This window comes from Contarinia nasturtii, unplaced genomic scaffold (genome assembly GCF_009176525.2).
Source record: "Contarinia nasturtii isolate CC-2019 unplaced genomic scaffold, AAFC_CNas_1.1 Cnas_scaffold_1037, whole genome shotgun sequence".
Taxonomy (NCBI): Eukaryota; Metazoa; Arthropoda; class Insecta; order Diptera; family Cecidomyiidae; genus Contarinia; species Contarinia nasturtii.
In genome coordinates this window covers 1,019,277-1,041,485 of record NW_022198383.1, presented here as the reverse complement: position 1 = coordinate 1,041,485, position 22,209 = coordinate 1,019,277, and the positions used below count along the sequence as shown (strand labels likewise).

Genomic DNA, 22,209 nt, shown 5'->3' with positions numbered 1-22,209 from the left:
TACCGAGACAAACAATATGTCGAAAAAGGGTATTTTTTTCATCCTCATATTCTTCGTCTGAAAATTGGATTATTCAGTTTGTTTCAATTTATAAATTTCAATTTAATTTTGTGGCAATGACGGCAAATATTTTCAATTAAATTTAATAAAATGAGAAATTGTTAAATAACACAACACATCGACAAGACGACGTTTATGTTCGTTGGGCGTGCATATCCGACAAATGTGATTGTGATGATGGTGTCAAAGATTTGGGGAGAGAAATATTTGTTGTTTATTCGGTTGTTCTATGCAAAATATGTAGATTTTTCATGGTGTTGATTTCAAATTTCGTTGGCACAATGCAATCCGTGCGAATTGTAGGTCGGGTAAGTTTCGAATTTATTTTTGTTGTTGTTAAATGCCTTAACAAGTAATTTTTCGGCGGCAGTATGTTTCAGCTAGCTCTCAATTGACGACGGCGAATGAAAATTTCCTTCGTTTTTTTATATTTTAAATATTTTTCGTTTAGCATTAAGAATGTTGTTTTTCATTTCAATATGCATATAAAAAGAATGAGTCTGAGTGAGTTATTTTTTTTTTTCATTTCATTCTTTGTTCCATCTTAATTCGACAGAATACAGAAGGCGTGAGAACAGACATATTCCAACCACATCATGGCACACAGCGTCTAGTAAAATATAGAGAAAAAAAATGAAACAACAACAGAAACGAAAAAGAAGAAAAAAATCATTGGAATGTTTTGGAAAAGTTGTGTTGCGAGCACAAGCACACACACACACATACAGTGCACAACGATGGCACATAGCAGATGTTGTTTAGCCCAAAAACTTCAGTGATTGTTGAGTATTGTTAAAATTCATTTATTGCTTTTGATGTGCACGACGGAAAGTGTTCGCGTTGAATTTATGCGAGCAACTTCAGTACAATATAAATATAAATATGCCATTATCGTTGTTCTGAAGCAACTACACACACCAAAAAACAAATAAGAAATGTGGGAATGCGAGAGAGAAATCCATTGCCGGAAAAAGTGTTGTGGAGTGTTCGAGTTGGTCGGTGCTGGTGTTGGATGGTGTGTGTGCATGTGTACGTTCGGATAAAGCGTAAAAGTGACTGAATTTTGAGTTGAATGATGGCAAGATGCAGAACAGTGAACTGAACCATAGCATAAGAAAGTGCTTGTTTCACTGTGCTATAACGTGGTTTCCGTAATTAAATATTTCAATTAAAGCGACAAACTGATTTTAATTTACATGTATTTACCACACTCAACTCACTCACTCTTTGCTCATTCATCGGCAAAACGATAAAATCAAAACTTTTCGCACGTTCAGCATCAACAACAGCACATACACACACCAGACGTCACTGTGCTGAAATTAAAGCATATCTCTCTGTACACTGTCTGTTCGCATCTTTCTCATTCGCACCCAAACATTTCATCCATTTATCCAGCTCTTGCTCTGGCTGTTCTTCGACTTTCTTAATCTCTATCCTCTCCTTTTCTCTCTCTCTCTCTCTCTCTCTCTCTCTTTCACACACACAAATTTATGAGTTCGACAATATTTTTCAATGTGCCACCGAATAATATATACAATGTGATGCTGATTTAAATTTAACGAATTTTATGCATTCCATGTGAAATATGAGCTGTCTGTTCTAAATGTGTGTTTTGTATATGTGTTTGTATTCCGTATGGTTTGGATTATTTATATTGAATGCCACATAATATGCAAGAAATTGTCAAAATGCCTGATTATTTAAATTGACAATTGTAGAAATGGTAGTGTGTGTGTGTGCATTACGTTACACTTGAGCAAAGAAGTCAAAAATATTCTTTGTCTCATTTGTGAGATTACGTGTGTCTACCTTCGTCGGTTCATTTGACGTTAATTAAAACCAGGAAATGACCAAATAAAATTGTCCAAATGAAAAACAGAAAATAGTTGGTAATTTTCACAATTCTGTCACTGTGCCGCATATCTATTTCTCTCTCTCTCTCTATCTCCCTCTCTCTCTCTCTCTCTCTCTTCCTTTTTTCTATTAACTTGGAAAATTCCAGCCTCATTTTCTCCAAACACAACACACTGATACTGTCGGAAAAACTGGAATGACCAAGTGGTTTGCAAGTTTAGCTACAATCAAATGCAATGGGTCTGTGGTTTTTGTGTGCATTTAAGTTTGTGTGCTTCGGCAAATGGTTATTTACGTTTTTGTTATGTAGCCTGTCGTCGGTTTCATTTTATGCTTTCTTCGGAATTGCATTCAACGCTGTTTTTGCTCTTGTTGTTGTTGTTGCTGCTGCTGCTGTTTTTTATTCCATTTGTATCGCATTCCATACGCTCTGAAAGTTTGTCTTTTCATTATCAAGTGGTTTTAAACATGAAATTTACTCGAAATATACTCGAACATTTGTCACAAGCATTCTAATGACGTTTATGATTTTCGTTATCATTTCCAAACTCAAACCGCTCACTTTCGGCACTCGACGAGTTTCCCGACAACTATGAGAGTAGAATGGGACAAACACAGGGGATGCGACAGATAGTGAATTGAAATAGACAGACAACAGGGAAAATTTCCGCAAAGTTGAATATGCAATTTTGAGCGAATTGTTTGTCGAGAATGTGTGTACTGTAGTCATATTTGCAAACAATTTTCGAAAAACATCATTTTTAATAGAATATATTTCTCGGAACGTGCGTATTTATTTACATTTGAAATTATTAGCAAAATATAATTAATTCAATCTTGCACTCAATCTTATTGTCAACAATTTGATCCTTTAACATACTCTACAACTAGATATGGTTTCTGGTTTTTTTTCTTCCGTTTTCGCTCAAATATGTTATGAAAGAGGATAAAAAAAATGACAATGACAATATAAATAGATGCAGATGTTGGCAAGAAATGTTCTTATTCGAATGTCAATCGGAATATTTTATTTAGTTCTCGCATAGATTATGTGTTGTTTGATGACAAAATATGACTATTATGTGGATGTAATTAAATGATCATGTATGAATCACTTGTGGTTAGTTTGCGCCGAAAATTCACATCACTCGTGCTACTTTGGGCCGACGAAAACCTGGAACTGAGAAAGCATTTTAAAATGATAAGTAATTCGCTTAATTCACTTAAGTTCAATTTGATTTGCAACAAATTTTGATACATACATGGTGCCAGAACATTCCATTGCTGAAAAAATTTGACCAACATTTCAGCACTTCGTTCGCTTAGATTGAGACCGCTAATCAGCAAATCCAGTTCGTTTGGCAATATTAAATGATGTTCGTAATTTTTGGATGGCACCGTGGGAGTGGTGTTGTTGTAAATCGATGCTTGTAGGTTGACCGGTGTGCTATTTGGCACTGGTTTTGTTACTGAAATCACGTTCGGGTATTCCACTTTGCCGGTGTTGCCATCGATTTGAGTGAGGCAAAAGTAACAATCAATGTTATGGTTTTTCGGTTCGTGCCATTTCATTGGTTGGCAAAAACTTAGGCCGCCACCGCAATCGTTCATCCATTTTAACAAACCCAAATGACAAGATTTGCAAATAAGATGCGGAACCCATTGACTGTTTTGATCACAAATACCATAACCGAAATACGCGAGAAACGCCGTTTCGTGCGCTTTGCTAAGTCGCTTTTTCACTGATACCGAATCATATTCGCCACAAATGTAGCAAAAATCATCGGGATTATTCTTACACGCAAATGATTTGCTGGTCATCTTTGCATCTTTTATGGAAATTGTGATTTATTTAACACCGGCGCACACAACGTGGTCAACAAATGAATGGAAAAAAATGTTGTTTATTACAAATGACAGCTTCAACAGTACGCGTTTCTGAGAACTGTCAAAAAAAGAGCATCGGTTTAATTTTTGGGGTGCGTTCCACGATCTGTCACGATCGAAAGAAACAAGAAAAAGAACCAGATTTCTTGAACGGAATTTATGTACATTACATATTTTCACATTTTTTTTTACTTTTTTTATTTTTTTGACTATATTAATGTCAAGATGTCATGTTTTTTTAAGTCGTTCAATTTTCAAGGTAAAAACAATAACAAGGCTAGATGTTAAATTGCCATCGCAACGTGTTTGATCGATTGTGTATATGTATAACCGTTGTTCCCACTGAAATCACCATAAAGAGTGTTCCATCGAATCAACGTGTGTAAACAGACCAAATAAAATGGTAAGTTTTCAATTAAAATCGTATTTCATTTCCAATTACTTAATTGTCATGCATTGGCTTATTTTGTCTTTTGTTTCCATTCGGTAGCTTGTACAATTGCAAAGTGAATAGTTGTACATCAAACTGAACAAGTTGGAGACAAAAGATGACTTTGTTTCATCAATGAAAAGCCATTTGTGAAACTTTTTCAGTATGACTGATTTCTCTTTTCCGATTTTTCTCCTTTTTTTGTTTCATACTACAGCCACCGAAAAAGAAGAAAGGAACCGGTAAGATTGTTTACGGGTTGTGCAACTATTCGTTTTTATTTTCCTCTTCGAGTGCAAACAATATCGACAGACGATGTCATCGTTGCATTTTGTTGTTATTCTTGTCTTCACTGGGTGGTGAGACGGGCCATCGAATGAATATTAAACGAAGCGTCCACGACTTAATTTCTTTCTAAAAAAATAGTGAAATTCTGTAGCGATTCTATTGAATGATGTGGAAGCTTGATAACCCACTTCATGCATGGCGAAAATTCGAAACTCATGCAACAAACTCTCGATGTTAAAGTTTGACAGCTTTGGTGTTTTTGTGTCTGAACAACGACACAGGAGGAAAAAAAAAAGTGAACACGAAACCATGGCATAGAGTTTTAAATGCATTGAATTTGTGATTCGAATAGAATAGAATGGCAAGAGTGCCGTGTCGTGTGATATAGTTTCCTGCTGACGAGTTGGTGAAGAGAATTTGTTGAAAATATATATATATAATCTACAAACAACAATTTCATTCTCTCATGGTTAACACGGTACAACAAAACATTGGCCGCCATTCATTCACGAATATTCCAAAAATACTTGGGCGCACAGATAAGTAGTAGTGAAAAGTTTTTCGGTTGGTGCGTGGTTATTTTCACATCATTTTTTTCTCCTTTCTCTCTTTATCTCTCAATGGCCCATTTGTCTTGTGCATCAATGCAATGGCTGAGAGAATTCGAGAAAGAGATGGGAGATGCAGTGAGTGCAAAGAAGATGAATGAGAGATGCAAGTGTTGGCGGCGATGAAAGTTGATGAATACACACAGAGCGCAAAGTTATTAGGAGAGAAAGAGAGTTGTATTCCCTATTGTAAGCATAAGTTTTCAATGAGTTTTCCAGTCGCTTTGTAATATTTTCGCTTTTATTCCATTTCCGTTTAATCAGAATCCGTTGCGACCATTGTTATAGCCATCTTTCTTTCTCACTCGCTTGCATGCCCTGTTGGATGAATATGGCTCGCAGCAATCTTGATTAATTTTTTCATTTTCATTTTCCCAGACAAAAATTGGATGAAAACATCGAACCAAGACCGAAAATATTTTTATCAATCACATTTATTAAATTAACAAGCAACTTATGGTCTTTGGCAGTTGTTAAGTTTTGATTTCATGGCATTTTTCTTATCATTCCTCAATTTTAAGATTTCATTTAACTATGATCGGCTTGCCAATTCATTTCTACGATTCTTTCATGTTCATATTGTGTGAAGAAGATTTATTTCATTCAGTTGGTTTCTTTGAACATTAGAAGCGCATTTTCCTTCGAGGAGCACACAGAAAAAAACCACCGTATTGCAGTCCCGAATTATTATTTCAAACAAAAGAGAGAAAAAAACCGCAATAACTTTTACCGAATATGAAATATAAAATTCAAAACCATTTTGCACACAACGACTGCGACGACGACAACGATTCAAGTTTTCTTTCACATAAAAGTGCATTTCCGTATTCATTTTCTATGTTAAGCTGTAGCCAGTAAGCGGGAGAGAAAAAGAAAAATAAAACAGAACGGAGCAAGAAAAAAAAACACCGAACCGCAAAGTTTTCATCTCAACGATGGTTGGCTAAAGTATATGTCGTTCTGGAAAACGTATGTTGGTTGTGTCGACAAGAAACTGATTTTAATGTTTGCATTTTTTCTCGCATTCATTTCTGTCTCTCTCTCTCTCCATCTCTTCGTCGTTTATTCCTTCGTACATGGTTTCAAGTGCTCGCACTCTTCAATTTTGTGCATGTATGAGCATGCAAAATGGCTCACAATGAACTACTACACAAACTAAAGACCATACCCATGGACCATACCCATTAAGATCGAATAGAATGGAAGAGCGAAAGAGAAAAAAAATTGTGGAGTGCACTTCATTGATTTACATCAAGATATTAGTTTAATGTGTGCTGCTGGTGGAGTCGCTCGCGCTCTATTCGCAACAGCAGTGCACGCTGTTTTGATATCAACAAATTTAAGAATCAAGGAGAGAGAGAGAGAGGAGGGAAAAAACATCCAACAAGCAATAAAAAACGGCTCAGAGCCAATCTCATGAATTTGCTGACAAGTAAATTATTTGGTATTTCAGAGTCATTCTCTCTCTGCGGGATTTATTAAGATATATTCATGTTTTTACTTTGTCAATTAACTTTCACACTTTTAGTTTTTCACAACCACATCATGAAACACTGTGAAAGGCTACGTTAAGCACAAAAAATAAATATAAAACCAATTTTCTCCTCTCTCCCTCGTTCACTCGGGCCATTCATAAGTTTCTTGTTATATTCATATCAAGTAGTCCCATAAATTAAATTTAAGTCAACATGAGCTTATGTTTTTCGTTTGACGCGAAGCAATTCATCGCAAAATGGCAATTTAGAAAATTTGATTAAACAATCTCAAAGTACTAGCCAGAAAACGAAATAATGGTTGACATATCTTGAAATATATTTTGAAAGGATTATATCTTAAGAACAATATATGTGTTGAGCGTGTACTGTGGTTTGATGGTTTGAGGCACCCGATGTGCGTACGACGAATCGTGTGTATCTGTTTTGATCTTGAAAAGTGTTGTGCGTGCATGTTATCGGCATCACGTACTTACGCGCTCACGCGCGTTTACCACAAAAATTGGCGGAAACATTAATTAATTATGATTATATTCGTTTATCAGCTGTTATCGATGGAGTGGATACGTCGTCGATGACACGTGATCAGCTCGAGAAATTTTCGCACAATCTTAAGAACGAAGTGGAAAAGGAGCGTGAGGAACGAAACTACTTTCAAAATGAACGTGACCAATTGCGAACATTTTGGGAAATCACGAAAAATCAATTGGGTATGTATTTATTGTCGACATTTATTTAAATTACGGCCAATTTAAGATAATCCTTTCCAGCAATTTTCTTCAACGATTTATACATTCCATTGGAAGTTCTTTTACTCCTTGTAGAAAACAAAATATTATCCATTTTTGGTTGTTTTTTTTTTCATTCGATTGAGCAGAAGACGCAAAATTGGAGATATTGGCAAAACAGCGTCAAGTGGAGCAAGCTGAAGAGCAAGCCGAACTGGATGTTAAACACATTGCCCAGCAAATGAAGCATTTACAATATGAAAATCAAAATCGTATTGCTGAAATACGTGCTGAGAACATGACACAATTGAAATTAGCACAAGAAGATCATGGATTACAAGAATTGGAACTTTTGAATGACAAACGAGAACTGAGACGATTGTTACGTGAAAAAGATGAAATGACGGAACTACAAATACAGCAATTGAAAATGGAACAAAGTGAAGAAATGAGGTAGGAACTCAATGTGTGTGTACATGCAGACGGAAAGGGTAGAAGGATAGATAGTGTAACAAAAATATCTATGACAACATATTGACACAAATGCACACAGATACGACTTGGCCTGATTCTCTTCTTTAACCTTTTTCTATTTCTTTTTCCTTGAAACTTGCAACTCTCTTACTCTAACAATATCCCATCGTACTCGTTGTCTCTGTATATCAATTGAGTAATACGTTAGTTAAATATTAAATGAAATGAAGCATCCACTGTTTTATCCATTAAAATTGTGTGCCATTTGCCATTCAGTATAAATTCATAATAGACATAAAGCTCTTGTTGCATTTAAGTAGTTTCACTTGTAATTAGAAGTACATGTAAGCCATCTGCTTTTGACGTACAATGGGGTTGCTTTGTTATTACCAATTGTTTGATTTGTTGTTGTAGTTTAAATTGTTTGCGTTATGGATCATACCATTTTAATTCTAACAATTATTATTCGAAGTAGAAGAACCGATAATTGGCCACTCAATCTAAATTGAAGTCTAAATCAATCAGAGCAACGACTTTTGAATTCTCTTTCGTTGTGCTACTTTTTACCGTAACACCAATTCATCGCTTCCATTTAATTTGTTACTTTCTTCCTTTCGTTTTTTTGTTCATGTTTTTTCCCTTCTCTTCTTTTCACATATCTGCTGATGTGTGCAGCAAAGAGCGTGACCATTTCCAGCAACAAATTCGCAAAATGATCGAATTGTATGAGAAACGCTTGGAACAATACATATGTTCGTCTGAAACAAAGCACAAAATGGAAATGGACGAAATTGATGAGCGAAAGAGTAATCAAATTATGAAACTTATTAAAGAGCACGAAGAGTCTTTGGCAGACATTCGAAACTACTATACAGACATTGTTCAAAATAATCTAACGTTAATTGGTAGTCTTAAGGAACAAATGGAAGTATTAAGTTCGCAATTGGAAAAAAGTGAACATCAACTGAAAAAGGTAAGCGGCAAAGAGGGCACGGAGAGATAGTGAATGGAGACAAATACTTTAAATCAAACAATTTAAAAGTGTGTTTTTTTTCTTGTTCTCTTGTCGTTTTCTTATTTTGCAAACATTTCAAGTGTTTAATGATCCAAACGATGTTGTCTTTTTCTACCGAATTTTAATTAGGTCACAGCGGAAAATCGAAAGTTGGCCAAACAAGATTCACAAATTGAATTGGCTGATTTACGAAAGAAACTGGAACATTTAAACAAAGACCGTTCAGCATTGTCACGAATACGTTTGCAGAGTGCTGCATCAACGAAACAATTGAACGCAACAAAATGGGAGGTGGAAGCATTACGTATGAGATGCGATACCATTACAACAGAACGAGATGAATTAAAAAAACGTTTCGGCGAAATTATGATTGAAATGCAACAAAAAACCGGACTTAAAAATGTGCTGCTCGAACGAAAATTGGCACAACTGAAAAAGGAATATGAACGCTTGGAAATGGTTTTCGGTGAAGTACTGAAAGTCACCGGTCTTGAGCCACAGGATTTATGCACGAAAGTGGAAAATTATTTACGAAAGAAAAATGAACGAATCGAACAACTTGAATATGAGTTGGCACGCGTCGCTAAATGTTATAGCAATTTACTTGAATCGTACGAAATGCAATTAGAAAAATCAGGCATTTCGAAAGAAAGCCACGAATTTCATTCGATCCGATGTATTGCACCGATTCTATTCAAAGTGGATTCGAGAGAAATTGCCGCACCGACACCGACTTCATGAGTTTACAAGGGCGTAAGAAATACGAGTAACCGAAAATAAATGTTCAAATTTTTAAATGAGTTCGGTCGACCGAGTCTGCCTGGGAACGCATTTGCTTTATAACGCACCCTAGTGTTCGGTGTCACAACACCAATGACGTTTTATGCGATAGAAAAACATATACACAATTCATTATCAAACAAATAATTTGTCATTCGAAAATAAAGTTTTTCCAATTTGATATTAAATTAGTTTTGTGCGTCTTGATTTTTTAACGAGATGACTTCAATGTTCGACCAGTATGATACAGCACAAAAAAGAGAGCAAGTGCCTGTTAGTCAAATGGTAAATGCGACACAGAAATCGACGATTACAACTACCAAATCTCAATTTAAAGCAATTGCTGGACATTATTGTTGTTGTGGCTATTGCTTTGCAATTTTTTCATTATATGTTTCCGATTATTTTTCGATTATTCTCCGATTACTTATCGATTATTTTAAATTTTATTCTTTTCTTTTGTGATTCTCCCCTTAGGTAAATGCGACACCAACCAGTTCGGGTTTTGTTAGTCTTCGAACAAAAGAAGAAACACCCATTTTTTCAAAGCGAAAATTACCCATCAATCTTCCGCATGACATTCTATTCACACGAGTTTGCAACAATTGGCTGGTCGTTTTGATGTCGCACAATGTTCTTTTGCGATTGTATTTACAACAAACAGATCGACAGGATGGTAGGTCAATGCAATGGTCAATGAGTCATCCATTTACACTCTAAATCATTTGATTTTCTGTTTTGCAGAGGTTTTTCTTGAGAAGCATTTGACCGGCTTACGTGTGTCGAATATTTTCCTGGATCCAACTGGAAATCATTTGCTCATCGCTTTGGCTACAAAATGTCCGGGTTTTGTGCCCGAGCTCTTATATCTACATCGTAAAAGTAATAAACCAAAGAAAATCGAAAAGTTTCGTGATCACGAAATTACGGCCGTTGCTTTTAATCACAATAATCAATCGGAAGCATCAACCGGTTCGATATTGATTGGCACCAGCAAAGGAATGATTTTTGAAACGGAATTCGGTATCGAAGGTGAAAAGATGTTTCAAAGCAATTGGAAACAAGTGAGTGATGGACATATTTCTTCTTTAAAAAAAAATGTAAAATCCTTATTCAGAAAATAATCACACCCTTTCCTATCCACGCTACTTCTACTCTATGCTCATGCTAATAAAAAAAGATACCAAATTATCTACCAATTTATGGAAATCATGAAATCGATGGTTTGGTATGTAAATATGTAAAAAAAAAAACAAAGAACCACTTATTTTATTGCATGATCCTTTTGCTTTTTTATCATTCGAAATTCTTTTGGTGCCGTTTTGATGAATGAACGATAAATAATCATTGTTTTGTCGCATAGGTTTTTGACATTGGAAAAGGTGAACACTGTCCAATAACCGGGATCGAATTTTATAAAGTGCCCAATACAAGCAGATACATTGTTTTAGCATCTACCCTTAATCGACTTTATAAGTTTCATGAAAATCTTCGGGTTGATGAGAAACCACCATATTTACAGGTTTGTATCGATAATGGCCTCGATTTTACTTGACATCTCAATGATAATATGAAATCTATTTTGAACGATAGCATATTTTTCAATCGTACTTGAATGTGCCTGAAGATATAAAAGACTTTCATCAAATCAATAACAAATTGAAATATTCAAAACTTCGTGTTAACTACGATAAAACGGCAAAATTTCCGAAAAGTTTCGGTTGGTTAACCGACATTGGAATATACACAGGCGAGGTAATTTATGAAAATATAATTCAAAACTGATGGAAATTAAAGCGGAATTCTTGTTCTAGATCGACCAACAAGCCGAATCACCGCAGTTTATTTTAACCAATGAAGTGATTCCGTACCCCGAAACTCCAGCTGAAGAGTCTATTGAAGTGCATAGTTCATCGTATACATCGACGACCAAAAAGCAGGTGTATCCCATTTCGTTTATTCAAACGGATTTCCATGTGCTATTATTGTATTCAGATCACGTCACCGCTGTGTCATTGTTAAACTATCAAATCGTCTACGAAGAATATTTTGCCGAACAACTTGGTAAATTTGTTGACGTAACCAGAGACATAACATCGAATGCGATTTTCGCGAGCACCGGTCGGAACATATTTCGATTCAAGGTAACAAATGAGCATCGTCACGTGTGGATTTTGTATTTGGAAAAGAATGAATTCGAAATGGCAAAATTGTATTGTCATGACAATGCCGCCCAATTGGATATGGTGCTTGTGAAACAGGCCGAATTGAAATTCAGTCAAAAAGATTATATGGCCAGTGCACGAATTTACTCGGAAACTCAGACTAGTTTTGAGGATGTTTGTTTGAAATTCATGGAGATAAATGAGTACGAGGCATTGCTTGTTTTCCTGAAAAATCGCCTGGACAAATTAGATGTACAGGATAAGACACAGATCTCGATGCTTGTGGTATGGATAGTTGAATTGTATTTAACACAAATGGCACGGTGTTCGGTCATCGAACAACAGGCAAAAATACGGAAATATCAAATGGAATTTGATGCTTTTATGAAAACAGCCAAAGTCGTCGAATGCGTTAGAAATAATCGCACTGTCATTTACGACTTAATGGCTTCTCATGGCGATAATTTCAATTTGAACACATTGACCGCGGTGAACAAAGATTTCGAATCGGTTTTGGATCAATATATCAATCAAGGAAAGTTCAAGGATGCCGTCTCCGTTTTAAATCGACAGACCAAACCCGAATTATTTTACAAGTACTGTCCAATGTTGATGGAGGAAATTCCGAGAGAAACCATTGACGTTATCATTGGTCAGGGGAGACGACTAAATCCAATCGAACTACTGCCGACCCTTATTTGTCAAGATACCGAATCACAGCGCAACGAAACCATTCGATATCTGGATTTTTGTACAGTGTCATTGGGTTGCACCGATCAAGCGATTCACAATTTTTTGGTGAAACTTTATACTCAACATAAAAGTGGAAAACTTATGACTTATTTTGAATTGCAAGGAAAGGATATTTCATTGGTACACTATGACGTTCATTATGCACTAAGGTGAGATATCTTTTAACTTGACTCATTTAATAAAGTATTGTCGTGAAAAATTGAGATTTTCCATGTTTTTCCAGAGTTTGTGCTGAACATAATGCAATTCGAGCGTGTGTATTTCTGCAGTGTTTGCTTGAATTATGGCATCCAGCGGTCGAATTGGCCTTGACATTCGACACAAAGTTGGCACAACAAACTGCTTCGCAGCCTAGTGACCGTGAACTTCAGCGTAAACTCTGGTTGCTCATCGCTGAACATGAAATCAAAGGAAAAAATGATGTCAAACAAGCACTTGATTTACTCAAAGAATGTGATTTACTACGAATTGAAGATTTGCTACCATTTTTCGATGATTTTCAAAAAATCGATCATTTTAAAGAAGTCATTTGCGATGCACTCAAGGTGATTCACGTGGATTTCTTTTACCTTGCAAATAAAATAACTTTTGATATCGTTTGATGATTAGGAATACAATGCAAAAATCCAAGAGCAACGCATCGACATGGAAGAATCGGCCAAATCGGCCGAACGTGTACGAAATGAATTGCAAACATTCCGAAATCGTTCGATTGTTATCGATGGACAAGAGTTGTGCGCCATTTGTTCGGGATATTTACAGGTGAAACCGTTTTTCATATTCCCATGTGGTCACAAATTTCATCACGACTGTTTGGAGCATCAAATTATGGAGCATTTGAGTAAGATTATATATATCAAATCAAAAACAAAATTTTTATTAAAAATTTCCTTTCTTTTATCGATCAGGCAACGATAACATTTTCCGTTTGTCAAAGTTAAAACAACAATTGCAAACATTGAGTTTGAACATTCCAGTGACAGGTCAAGCAGACGCCAATCCCTCACAACGTGATAACATTAAAAACGAAATCGAAACCATTTTGGCGGCTGAATGTTTCTTCTGCGGGGAACACATGATCAATCAAATTGACAAACCTTTTATCGAAGACTGGGATCGCGTGAATCTCGACTGGCAATAAACCCATGGAAATAAATTCAAAACAGAACAAAATCCAAAAATATGCGTTTTTAACGCTCTTTGTATTACCCTATGCATAAAAATAAAAAAATAAAAAAACCATTAATCAAAATAATAGCTCTTCACTTTGCAAAATTGAAGAAAATATTCAAAATTGCTAAGGTTTTTGGAGGCGGTTAGAAAAGTTTCGAATTTCCTAGGGATTTTCGAGCTAAAAATTGAATGGGTTAGGATAAAAGTGAGCTCAAATTTTCATATAAAAAAATCTCAATCATGAAATCGGTAAAAATAAATGACCAACTAAACTGAGATGAAAATAAAAGAGCAACATGATTCATGTTGGTCTTTTATTTTCACTCTAAACATGTTGAACTTTTATTTTTACGCTGCGCACGGTGGTGTTTTATTTTCAAAGCAAATAAGTTCCCGTTTTATTGGAAGTCCAATCAAGTTGGTATTTTATTTACATTTTTATCATGTTGAATTTTTATTTATTTCAGCGGTCTTCCGTGTTTTTCATACAAGCCTTCCATATATAATTTTTTTCTTCGATTTACAAATTCCATTCAATTTTCTGTATCATCTGATGAAATCAGAATGAAAAAACTCTCATTCCTTATCATTGAAATCGTGATTTGCATTCGGTCACTATTCAATAGGTGTTACATAGGAAGTTTATATGAAACTCTCGGAGACTCGGTATAGAGCACTCAAAAGTGAAAAAAATCCAGATCGTGATTTGGGTGATAAGGAACGCGATTTTTTTTATTCTGATTTCATCACCAGGTGATACAGAAAGTTGAGAAGTATTTGAGAATTCTTCAAATTTGCTAGGGATTTTCGCCGCAAAAAGTGACTTCCAAAAAAAAAAACGAAAAATGTTCCGATTTGCTAGAGAATCTTTCATTTACAGCCCTATCAACCTATGATAGTCGTTGCTACTCGTTTATAGCCAATACGACTTTAGTAACCACTATTAGAAGAATTCACGATTCGTGTACACTCGGCACATCTTTGGCGAATATCAGCACTAGAATTCACTGCGAACTGTCGTGTATCTAATGCATGTGTTGATTAGGTGTAAAAATAAATATCGTACAAAATGTAATACAATAATCTATATATAATTAGCTTGACAGCAGATTTCGTTAGGGGCAAATAATGACATTTGTGATTTTGTCCCCGGGAATTTGTGGTGAACACAGTTCTAGAAAAAGTCCGTCATCATGTTATTGAATACAATATTATTATCATTCATTGCAATTAAAGTTGTTCAGGCGGGAGTATCACGGATCAACACTACAGTTTGGATGGATTATTCAAATAATTGTATATGTAGGTGGGCTAGATCTTTTACCGTCTACTTTCAATGGTTTACCATGTGAAACTTTTGTTTGCGACATTTGTATGTCAGAAAAAGATGTCGAAAATGTTCTTCAAAAAACCCTAGAATATCGAGAAAAATTTCGGACGAAAATCCCTAGCAAATCGCAAGAACTTTGAGGTCACAGGGGGTAAACCCCCTTTCCCCCTCCCCTTCGCACATTACTGATATAATAATTGTTTATTTTTTAATACTTACTACATTTAAATTTTGACTTTGTTATCATGTATATAGCATGCTGTAATATTCTTACTGATTTTGTTCTTCAAAAATATCCAGTACTCTTTCGTTGACAGAGCACAAAGTTATCAAAAAAGACATAGACAATTAACCCTCGTCATAGAAATTTAGAATAATATTTAAAAAAAAATACTATAAAAATATGAGAAAATATTGGTAGACATTTTTCCAAGCATTTTTCGGTGGCAAAGATACAAAACCATGGAAATAGTATTTGCATCGCACTGCAATTATGTTCCATAAGAGACTGTATAAAATCCAAAACTGTAGCACAGCTAGCGCCACTACGGATAACTGTGGAGTTCTAGTTAGTTGTTTTTAACTGAACAAAAGTCTTAAGAGAAAATTTTTACTAGTTGGCGGCAACTTAGTATAGATTACATTGAATTCCGTCGTGGCGCTAGCTGTGTGACACTTTGAGCATAATTTCGGTACGATTTGCATACATTATCATATTTAGATGCTTTTGCTGAATTTGATGAAAGGAAAGGTTATATGAACTGTTCATACACACTCACATACACGCATAACGAAAGAAATCGAAAATAAAAGACATTGTCAATATATCAGATATATAAAATGAAAATCAATGCTTAAACTGGAGAGTGTGTGTTTTATTTATGTTTCTTCCATTTCAGGAATTCATTGGCATAGAGAGCTATTTTGTGTTTACAATACGTATTTGGCCAAATAAAATAAAATTAAAATTTAAACAAAATATTGTTGATGGTCATTGTGACATCTCAAAGGATGTCACAACAATCGAGTAGCAACAATTCATTGGCAAAAATGGTATTCTGAATAAAATTATTATTGATGTGAGTATTTTGGATTGATGGATTTAATTGACACAATGACAAGGAATCACTAGAATTAAAATGGTGTGAGAGCGGTCAGTTATGGCATGACTGTGTGAGAAATCGTGATGCTGATGGAATTGGTGTAGCATTGCTGCCACCAACGCTTGATATCATTACATTGCTATTGCGGAAATGCATACTGCTCATTGTCATTCTCATGTGTTCAAATGTCAATGGTGCGCCCAAACGCTGATCGCGATTCTTATAGAATTCGTTGAAATCTAATCGAATACCAAACTGCAAGATATCGGGTTGATTCTGAAGACCGGCCAACAACAATAAGAACTTCTTTACAGCAAATTCATAATCGGCCCCGATTTTCTCCAGTGACTTATTTGCTTCGCTTATCGCTAAATCAAAGATCTTCTTTTCTTCATCACGTTCGAATCGTGTTTCAGCTGTAATTCCATATTTGCCCGTTTTTTCGCTGGCTTTAATTTTACTATCAAATTGGCGGCGCGCACTTAATTCCGCCAGGCATAGTTCATAAAACCGATCCTGCCACGGTTCCATTTTACTACTAGCATTCACGACATTCTCAAGTGAACCATGTATTAAACCGCCATCCTCTAAAAATGCACCGATTTTTACATTATGCAAGAATTCATTGTGCGCCTCCAATATTTCATCGAGTGCGGTTGCTTTTTGTACTTTGTCTTGGAATTTTGTCCACGAACATTCGACCACTTCAAATAGAATGTAATATTGAATCTGATGGATGAAATGAATCATTTGCGATGTATACAAATACAATCGGTGCAACACTGGATTCAATTCGGCCGTCATGCTACGAAGAATCTACAAAGAAAATTGATTTTTTCGTTAATTTTATGACGTCAAAACGTGTTTGTTTATATAATTTACCTTTGCATTGCATTTTTGGTCTTTCCAAATTTTGGATGATAAAACATACTCCATATGCTTTAATCGCCATAAATGCTTGAAGAGTTGTAGGTATTTAGGCATCGATACTTCGAGCATCGTGAGTAATGGACCCTGAATGGTGTATTGCAGTGAAAATACATCCCAACCGGTATCACCTTCGAAATTACTCATTAAACGTACATCTAAATTGTTTAAAATCTCTTGATCATCATATTGTGAATTTGTTGAACGCAGTGCGGTATCCAATATTGATGACAATTCGTAACTGTACAACTCTTTTGCTGGACGATCTAGTTCGGGTCTGTTGGAGATAAAACGAGAGAAGAAATAATCAATTTCAATTTTGCGTCACATACGAAAGGGTAAAGAATTTGTAAAAAAATCGGGTATTTCTTCCGACACTTACTTGAGTTTTTCCATAAGAAGACCAACGAAGTCGCCTTGACCGAGAAGCAAATATTTGCGCAGCGCTTGCAGATGGTCAAGCAATTTATGCGGTCCCATGACAATGTCCAGCACCTTTTTCGATGTGTTCAAATACACCTCATTGATCATAATATGAAGTTTTGTGTCGGCCACATCGGCAAAAATGTCTTCAACTGCAGAATAAATTCACAATTAAGTTTTGGACTCTCAACTCACAATGATGTTATGAAAACTTACCATTTGATTCGAGATATTCTTTAAGCTCTTTACGTCCTTTGATTATTGTGCGTTCGTCACAAATGTCTTTCAGGAAATTGATACTTTTTCCGGTGACCAGAATTTTGTGCGCTAATTCTCTGTTTCGCAGAAAATTAATGTTTATGTTAAATTTTCCGAGTAAAAATATATGCCAAATGTTTGAATAACTTACTCTGATATAAAACATGGAAGCATCGTTTCACGCACTCGATATTTATCATTCCAAAGACGATCGGTGCCAACTTCTGGCAGAACTTCAATGAAAAATTCCGAGTGTGGATCATTGATTTCGCCTTCAATCAACCATTTTTCAAGCATATATTGCAACGGTGTACAAACAGCCACCAATAAATCATGGACTAAAGCTTTACGTTTTGTGTTTCCATCATTTTTGAAGGAGAAAATTTCGGTGGCCAAAGCGCCACCTTTCTTCTCCTGACACGCCTCAGCAATTTTTGTCAACCATTGCAAACGCTCCCGGGGCTCAACCATTAACATTTCAATTTGTAATAATGTCAACTTTTCCATACTGTGCGCTGAACGAGTGTTCCGATTGTGCTGAAATAAAAATTAATGCCATTTTCGTAAACGACTTTCTTTTCGGACTTAAAATTCAAGGCAAACCTGTTCTTGCAGCATTGCAACCATTCCGTAGTATTTAGTAAGCTCATCTTTTAATGTTGTAACCAAACCCTGACCGAGTAAACCGAGTGGGGTGCGTCCGGTACTGGGATCGGTGAATGAAATCAATTGTTCATGATAAAAAGACACTTCACCCAATCGCAAAAGAATCGCTGACATTTTAGCACTGATTCGCACTTTAGCATCGAGCTTTAAACCGCCAGTGATGACGTCCTTTTTAAAATATTTTCCCTCGATGCCAGTTAAAGCGTAAATAACATTCTGCACAAAATCAGTGTCACCATCCGATGATGAGTATTCTGTATACGGACTGATTTCAGACATTCCAATGCTTTGTTGAAAATTGCCCATACTCCGTGACTTTTGCACTTTTGTACTCTGAAATTGATTGGCACTAATATTCTGCGTTGACGTACTCGATGGAATTGCCTGAAAATTTTGTCATTTTTTTATTAGAAAAGGAAGTTCAGAAATAAATGCAAAAAAAAAACAACATGATACTAACACTTCTAAATGGCGGTGTAACATATTGCTCGGGCCCAATATTTATGCGGGCAATGTTATTTGATTTCGGCAGAAAAGTACTGCGTACTCTTGTTGCTGCAGACATTTCAATTGTTCTTCGTGTCGTGCCGTTGTTATTGATTGCCGTTTTTCCGTTTGGCGAACTTTTCTCGTTTTGCGCCATTAAGGCGAGAAATGTTAATATTGATGTGCGGGTGTGTGTTTCGGTCTAGATGAGAAAAAAAAGAACACAAAACAAGAATATCGGATTATTTTTCATCAAAATACGCACTTATATCACGAAAGCGGTTTGAGTTTCATCATAATCTCAAATTTCTCATCAAGTTTTTTCAAGAGTACGTCGATTGTGTAAGTAAAAAACAGATGGTCACCGTATATACTTTGAACGTTTATCATTTTCTGCGTTCAAATATTGCGTTTGTTTATTGTCTCAACTTGAGAGACTTACAACTTCTAAACGAACATTGTTTTTGTTTTGCACGACTCGGTTCTGTTGCACACATACACAAACACTGAACAATAATGCAAATCATATATGCCTTGCAAAAGCCACTTTGTTTTGAGTCTTTTTGCGTCTTTTTCTGTGCATCACTGAAAATCCATTTAAAACGTAGAAATACGAGCATAAAGCGTAACTTACACATGTTGATAGTTGTTGAAAGTGATTATTGAATAATGTTGCGTTGACTGGCGTCTTTGACATGCTTAATTGATTTTGAATTCTTTTCAATAGCTCTGACTCATCGAAAGGTAAACTGTCGCTTATCGTTGTTGGGTGCGTCGATATGTAGAGTGAAATTTTTTCCATGGCCCAACCTTAAAACACAATACAAATACAATTTCATTATTTCAAACTTAAAAGTTTATTTTTCTGTTGCAAAACACATCAAGCGAATCGTCGAATAAATCGGTGCAAAATATTGCACGCATACACACATAAACACAATGCCACTTACTTTGTGCATTTTTACCAGCCAATGTATTGGCAAGCTCTTGAAATAAACGGAAAATTTCCTCAAAATTTGGTGCATTCATCTTAAACTATAGCAATAAAATTCACTAAAAACTCTTAAAATTGGTGCAAACTTGCGCATCTGTTTTTCACTAGATGCACATACAAATTTTTGTGCACTGTGTGCATGCACTCTCTCGTACTAATTGTAAGTGAGACGAGAGAAGAAAATCGTTAAAAATTTGACAGTTGTAAAATGTGTGTATATACTTGCATTGGGATGAGCACATAAATGGCCCTGACATTGTCACCAAGTGACATATGTGAATCTGTGAATTTGGCGCGAAACATAAGAGTGCGTTCTACGTCGCTTACCTTCGTTCAACTGCGTAGTTTATTGAATGTTGTCTGGATTTTCCCATAAATTTACTTTTGAAATGTTTTTTTAATTTTTAATTGCCAAAATTTATACATTTAAAAAGTGAATTCTTATAATGTTAACATTGAACAGCAATAAAACTGTCATGCATAACCGGCTAGTTTGACTTTATGGAATATTTGAAATTGAAAGTGGCATTTACTGCTGTACAAAATAAAATATGGCTGATAGTTTGGAGTCGAGTGTCTGTGTGCCACGCCGTCAATAATATGTGTTAATATAGAAATATTTGTAGTGCCGGTGTTTCGTTTTTTTCTTGCGAAAAATTACCAATTTTTTTTGGTAAGTATTATTTGATCACTTTATTCGATTGAAAATGTCTAGAAGAAAAGTGGTGGAAAGATGAACTTCTGAAAAGTGCTTGAAAACTCTAATGGAAATATGAGTGGGTGAAAATCTATATTGCTTTTTTTTCTTCCTTCAAAAGGCACACAAAAATGGATACATCCACGCAATCAAAAGCCATACTTGGTTTGGAAAAGAAAGAACATCTTGTTAAATTGGCAATATTAAGCATTGCCGCAATTTTATGTGAGTAAAGAAGAAGTTATTTTCCCAATTTCGAGATTGACCATGTGAGTTGAGGTTATACACCTCAAATCACACGCTGAATTATTAAACGAAAAAAAAATCAATAGCAATTGCGTCTTTATTTTTTTGCAGCGTTTGCCACACGGCTCTTTTCGGTTTTACGATTTGAGAGTGTTATCCATGAGTTTGATCCGTATTTTAATTATCGAACGACTCGATTTTTGACCGAACAAGGTTTCTACAATTTTCACAATTGGTTCGATGATCGTGCTTGGTATCCGCTCGGTCGGATTATCGGCGGAACCCTGTACCCTGGATTGATGGTGACATCAGCAGCACTCTATCGCATTTTATGGCTGCTGAATTTTACCGTTGACATTCGAAATGTCTGCGTCTTTTTGGCACCATTCTTTTCATCGCTCACCACAGTGGTCACATACCTTTTGACTAAAGAAATTCATGTAAGTTATTTTTTTTCGATTGAAATGGTATCATATTTCTTCATTTGGTCATCTATTTTTGGTGAACAGAGCACTGGTGCTGGTTTGGTGGCTGCCGCCATGATTTCCATTGTTCCGGGCTACATTTCGCGATCCGTGGCTGGTGAGTTTTTACTGTGATTCTTTAAATTTGTCCAAAGAGACTCTCATTCAAAGAGACGTTTAGTGTATATATGATGATATCCATTTTTGATAGGAAGAGTATGAACATAAATGATTTATTTTTAATCTTCTTGCTGACTTTTTTTGTTGTAAAATGCGATATTTCAATATGTATTCAATGAACGTGTGACTTTAATGAGTTATTTTTTCTCATTTCAATATAGGTTCATACGATAACGAAGGAATTGCCATTTTTTGCATGTTGTTGACGTACTATTTATGGATCAAAGCGGTTAAAACTGGCGCCATTCTTTGGTCGGTCATGTCAGCATTGGCTTATTTCTACATGGTTTCATCATGGGGTGGTTACGTTTTCCTCATCAATTTAATTCCATTGCACGTCCTAGCTCTGATGGGAACCGGACGTTTTTCGCATCGCATTTATGTCGCCTACAGCATTTTATACTGCGTCGGAACAATTTTATCCATGCAAATTTCGTTCGTTGGTTTTCAACCGGTTCAGAGTTCAGAACATATGCTGGTGAGTTCCTTGTTATTCCGTATGCTATTCCCAAATTTATGCGATAAAATGATGAAAACGATTTTTGATAGGAAGAGTATGATACATACATGATTTGGCTTAATTAATTTTTTTTTCTGAATTTTCTGTGATAATTTTGCAAGAGATAAATTTGTATGTAAAAAAACAAGGGCAATTAATGTTGATCATAACAATGATTTTATTTCTATAGGCCTTGGGTGTGTTTGGACTTTGCCAAATTTTTGC

General features: G+C 35.6%; 5 protein-coding genes across 6 annotated transcripts in view; 3 read left to right on the top strand and 2 right to left on the bottom strand.

Moving 5' to 3' along the window:
* Positions 1–2,687: 2,687 nt before the first annotated feature.
* Positions 2,688–3,832, bottom strand: LOC116344036. The gene is made up of 2 exons (XM_031772400.1): positions 3,180–3,832; positions 2,688–3,097 (listed from the first exon to the last, which is right to left on the bottom strand). The coding sequence occupies exons 1-2, from the start codon at positions 3,736–3,738 to the stop codon at positions 3,057–3,059; spliced, it is 600 nt and encodes a 199-aa protein (XP_031628260.1). The 5' UTR covers positions 3,739–3,832; the 3' UTR covers positions 2,688–3,056.
* A 103-nt stretch (positions 3,833–3,935) lies between these two features.
* LOC116344336 (dynein regulatory complex subunit 4) lies at positions 3,936–9,707 on the top strand. The gene is made up of 6 exons (XM_031772823.1): positions 3,936–4,207; positions 4,452–4,476; positions 7,169–7,333; positions 7,501–7,804; positions 8,501–8,798; positions 8,970–9,707. Exons 1-6 carry the CDS (start codon positions 4,205–4,207, stop codon positions 9,579–9,581), a joined length of 1,407 nt encoding a protein of 468 aa, XP_031628683.1. The 5' UTR covers positions 3,936–4,204; the 3' UTR covers positions 9,582–9,707.
* A 24-nt stretch (positions 9,708–9,731) lies between these two features.
* On the top strand, positions 9,732–13,800 carry LOC116344333 (vacuolar protein sorting-associated protein 18 homolog). Of its 2 annotated transcripts, XM_031772818.1 has the most exons (10): positions 9,732–9,905; positions 10,098–10,296; positions 10,365–10,684; positions 10,801–10,848; positions 10,984–11,142; positions 11,214–11,375; positions 11,435–12,687; positions 12,762–13,083; positions 13,148–13,379; positions 13,447–13,800. In XM_031772818.1, exons 1-10 carry the CDS (start codon positions 9,840–9,842, stop codon positions 13,677–13,679), a joined length of 2,994 nt encoding a protein of 997 aa, XP_031628678.1. In that variant the 5' UTR covers positions 9,732–9,839; the 3' UTR covers positions 13,680–13,800. The 2 variants fall into 2 exon arrangements, with proteins under 2 accessions (XP_031628678.1, XP_031628679.1); XM_031772819.1 differs by lacking the exon at positions 10,801–10,848 and having other exon boundaries at positions 13,447–13,798.
* Positions 13,801–15,895: 2,095 nt separating this feature from the next.
* On the bottom strand, positions 15,896–20,095 carry LOC116344334 (gamma-tubulin complex component 3). Its single transcript, XM_031772820.1, has 9 exons — positions 19,855–20,095; positions 19,539–19,714; positions 18,879–19,106; positions 18,356–18,802; positions 17,904–18,289; positions 17,711–17,829; positions 17,454–17,646; positions 17,027–17,348; positions 15,896–16,960 (listed from the first exon to the last, which is right to left on the bottom strand). Exons 1-9 carry the CDS (start codon positions 19,931–19,933, stop codon positions 16,196–16,198), a joined length of 2,715 nt encoding a protein of 904 aa, XP_031628680.1. The 5' UTR covers positions 19,934–20,095; the 3' UTR covers positions 15,896–16,195.
* Positions 20,096–20,434: 339 nt separating this feature from the next.
* Positions 20,435–22,209, top strand: part of LOC116343652 (dolichyl-diphosphooligosaccharide--protein glycosyltransferase subunit STT3A) — an 8,388-nt gene continuing 6,613 nt past the window's right edge. The window contains 6 exon segments of the mRNA XM_031771854.1: positions 20,435–20,571; positions 20,717–20,820; positions 20,953–21,281; positions 21,351–21,423; positions 21,647–21,963; positions 22,175–22,209. The exon segment at positions 22,175–22,209 is cut by the window's right edge and continues 12 nt beyond it. Coding sequence (XP_031627714.1) covers positions 20,727–20,820; positions 20,953–21,281; positions 21,351–21,423; positions 21,647–21,963; positions 22,175–22,209 — 848 coding nt within the window. The 5' untranslated portion in view covers positions 20,435–20,571; positions 20,717–20,726.

Bases quoted from the DNA above. Each gene is read 5' to 3' on its own strand.
- LOC116344036 (XM_031772400.1), bottom strand. From the start codon at position 3,738: ATGACCAGCAAATCATTTGCGTGTAAGAATAATCCCGATGATTTTTGC. The intron at 3,098-3,179 runs GTATGTATCAAA...ATGCTTTCTCAG, and splicing joins ATGGAATGTTCTGGCACCAT to TTCCAGGTTTTCGTCGGCCC.
- LOC116344336 (XM_031772823.1), top strand. The intron at 7,334-7,500 runs GTATGTATTTAT...TCGATTGAGCAG, and splicing joins AATCACGAAAAATCAATTGG to AAGACGCAAAATTGGAGATA. The intron at 8,799-8,969 runs GTAAGCGGCAAA...AATTTTAATTAG, and splicing joins GTGAACATCAACTGAAAAAG to GTCACAGCGGAAAATCGAAA.
- LOC116344333 (XM_031772818.1), top strand. From the start codon at position 9,840: ATGACTTCAATGTTCGACCAGTATGATACAGCACAAAAAAGAGAGCAA. The intron at 10,849-10,983 runs GTATGTAAATAT...TTTGTCGCATAG, and splicing joins ATCATGAAATCGATGGTTTG to GTTTTTGACATTGGAAAAGG. The intron at 13,084-13,147 runs GTGATTCACGTG...TTTGATGATTAG, and splicing joins TCATTTGCGATGCACTCAAG to GAATACAATGCAAAAATCCA.
- LOC116344334 (XM_031772820.1), bottom strand. From the start codon at position 19,933: ATGAATGCACCAAATTTTGAGGAAATTTTCCGTTTATTTCAAGAGCTT. The intron at 17,830-17,903 runs GTAAGTTATTCA...TCTGCGAAACAG, and splicing joins CTTCCATGTTTTATATCAGA to AGAATTAGCGCACAAAATTC. The intron at 17,349-17,453 runs GTAAGTGTCGGA...TATCTCCAACAG, and splicing joins CTTCTTATGGAAAAACTCAA to ACCCGAACTAGATCGTCCAG.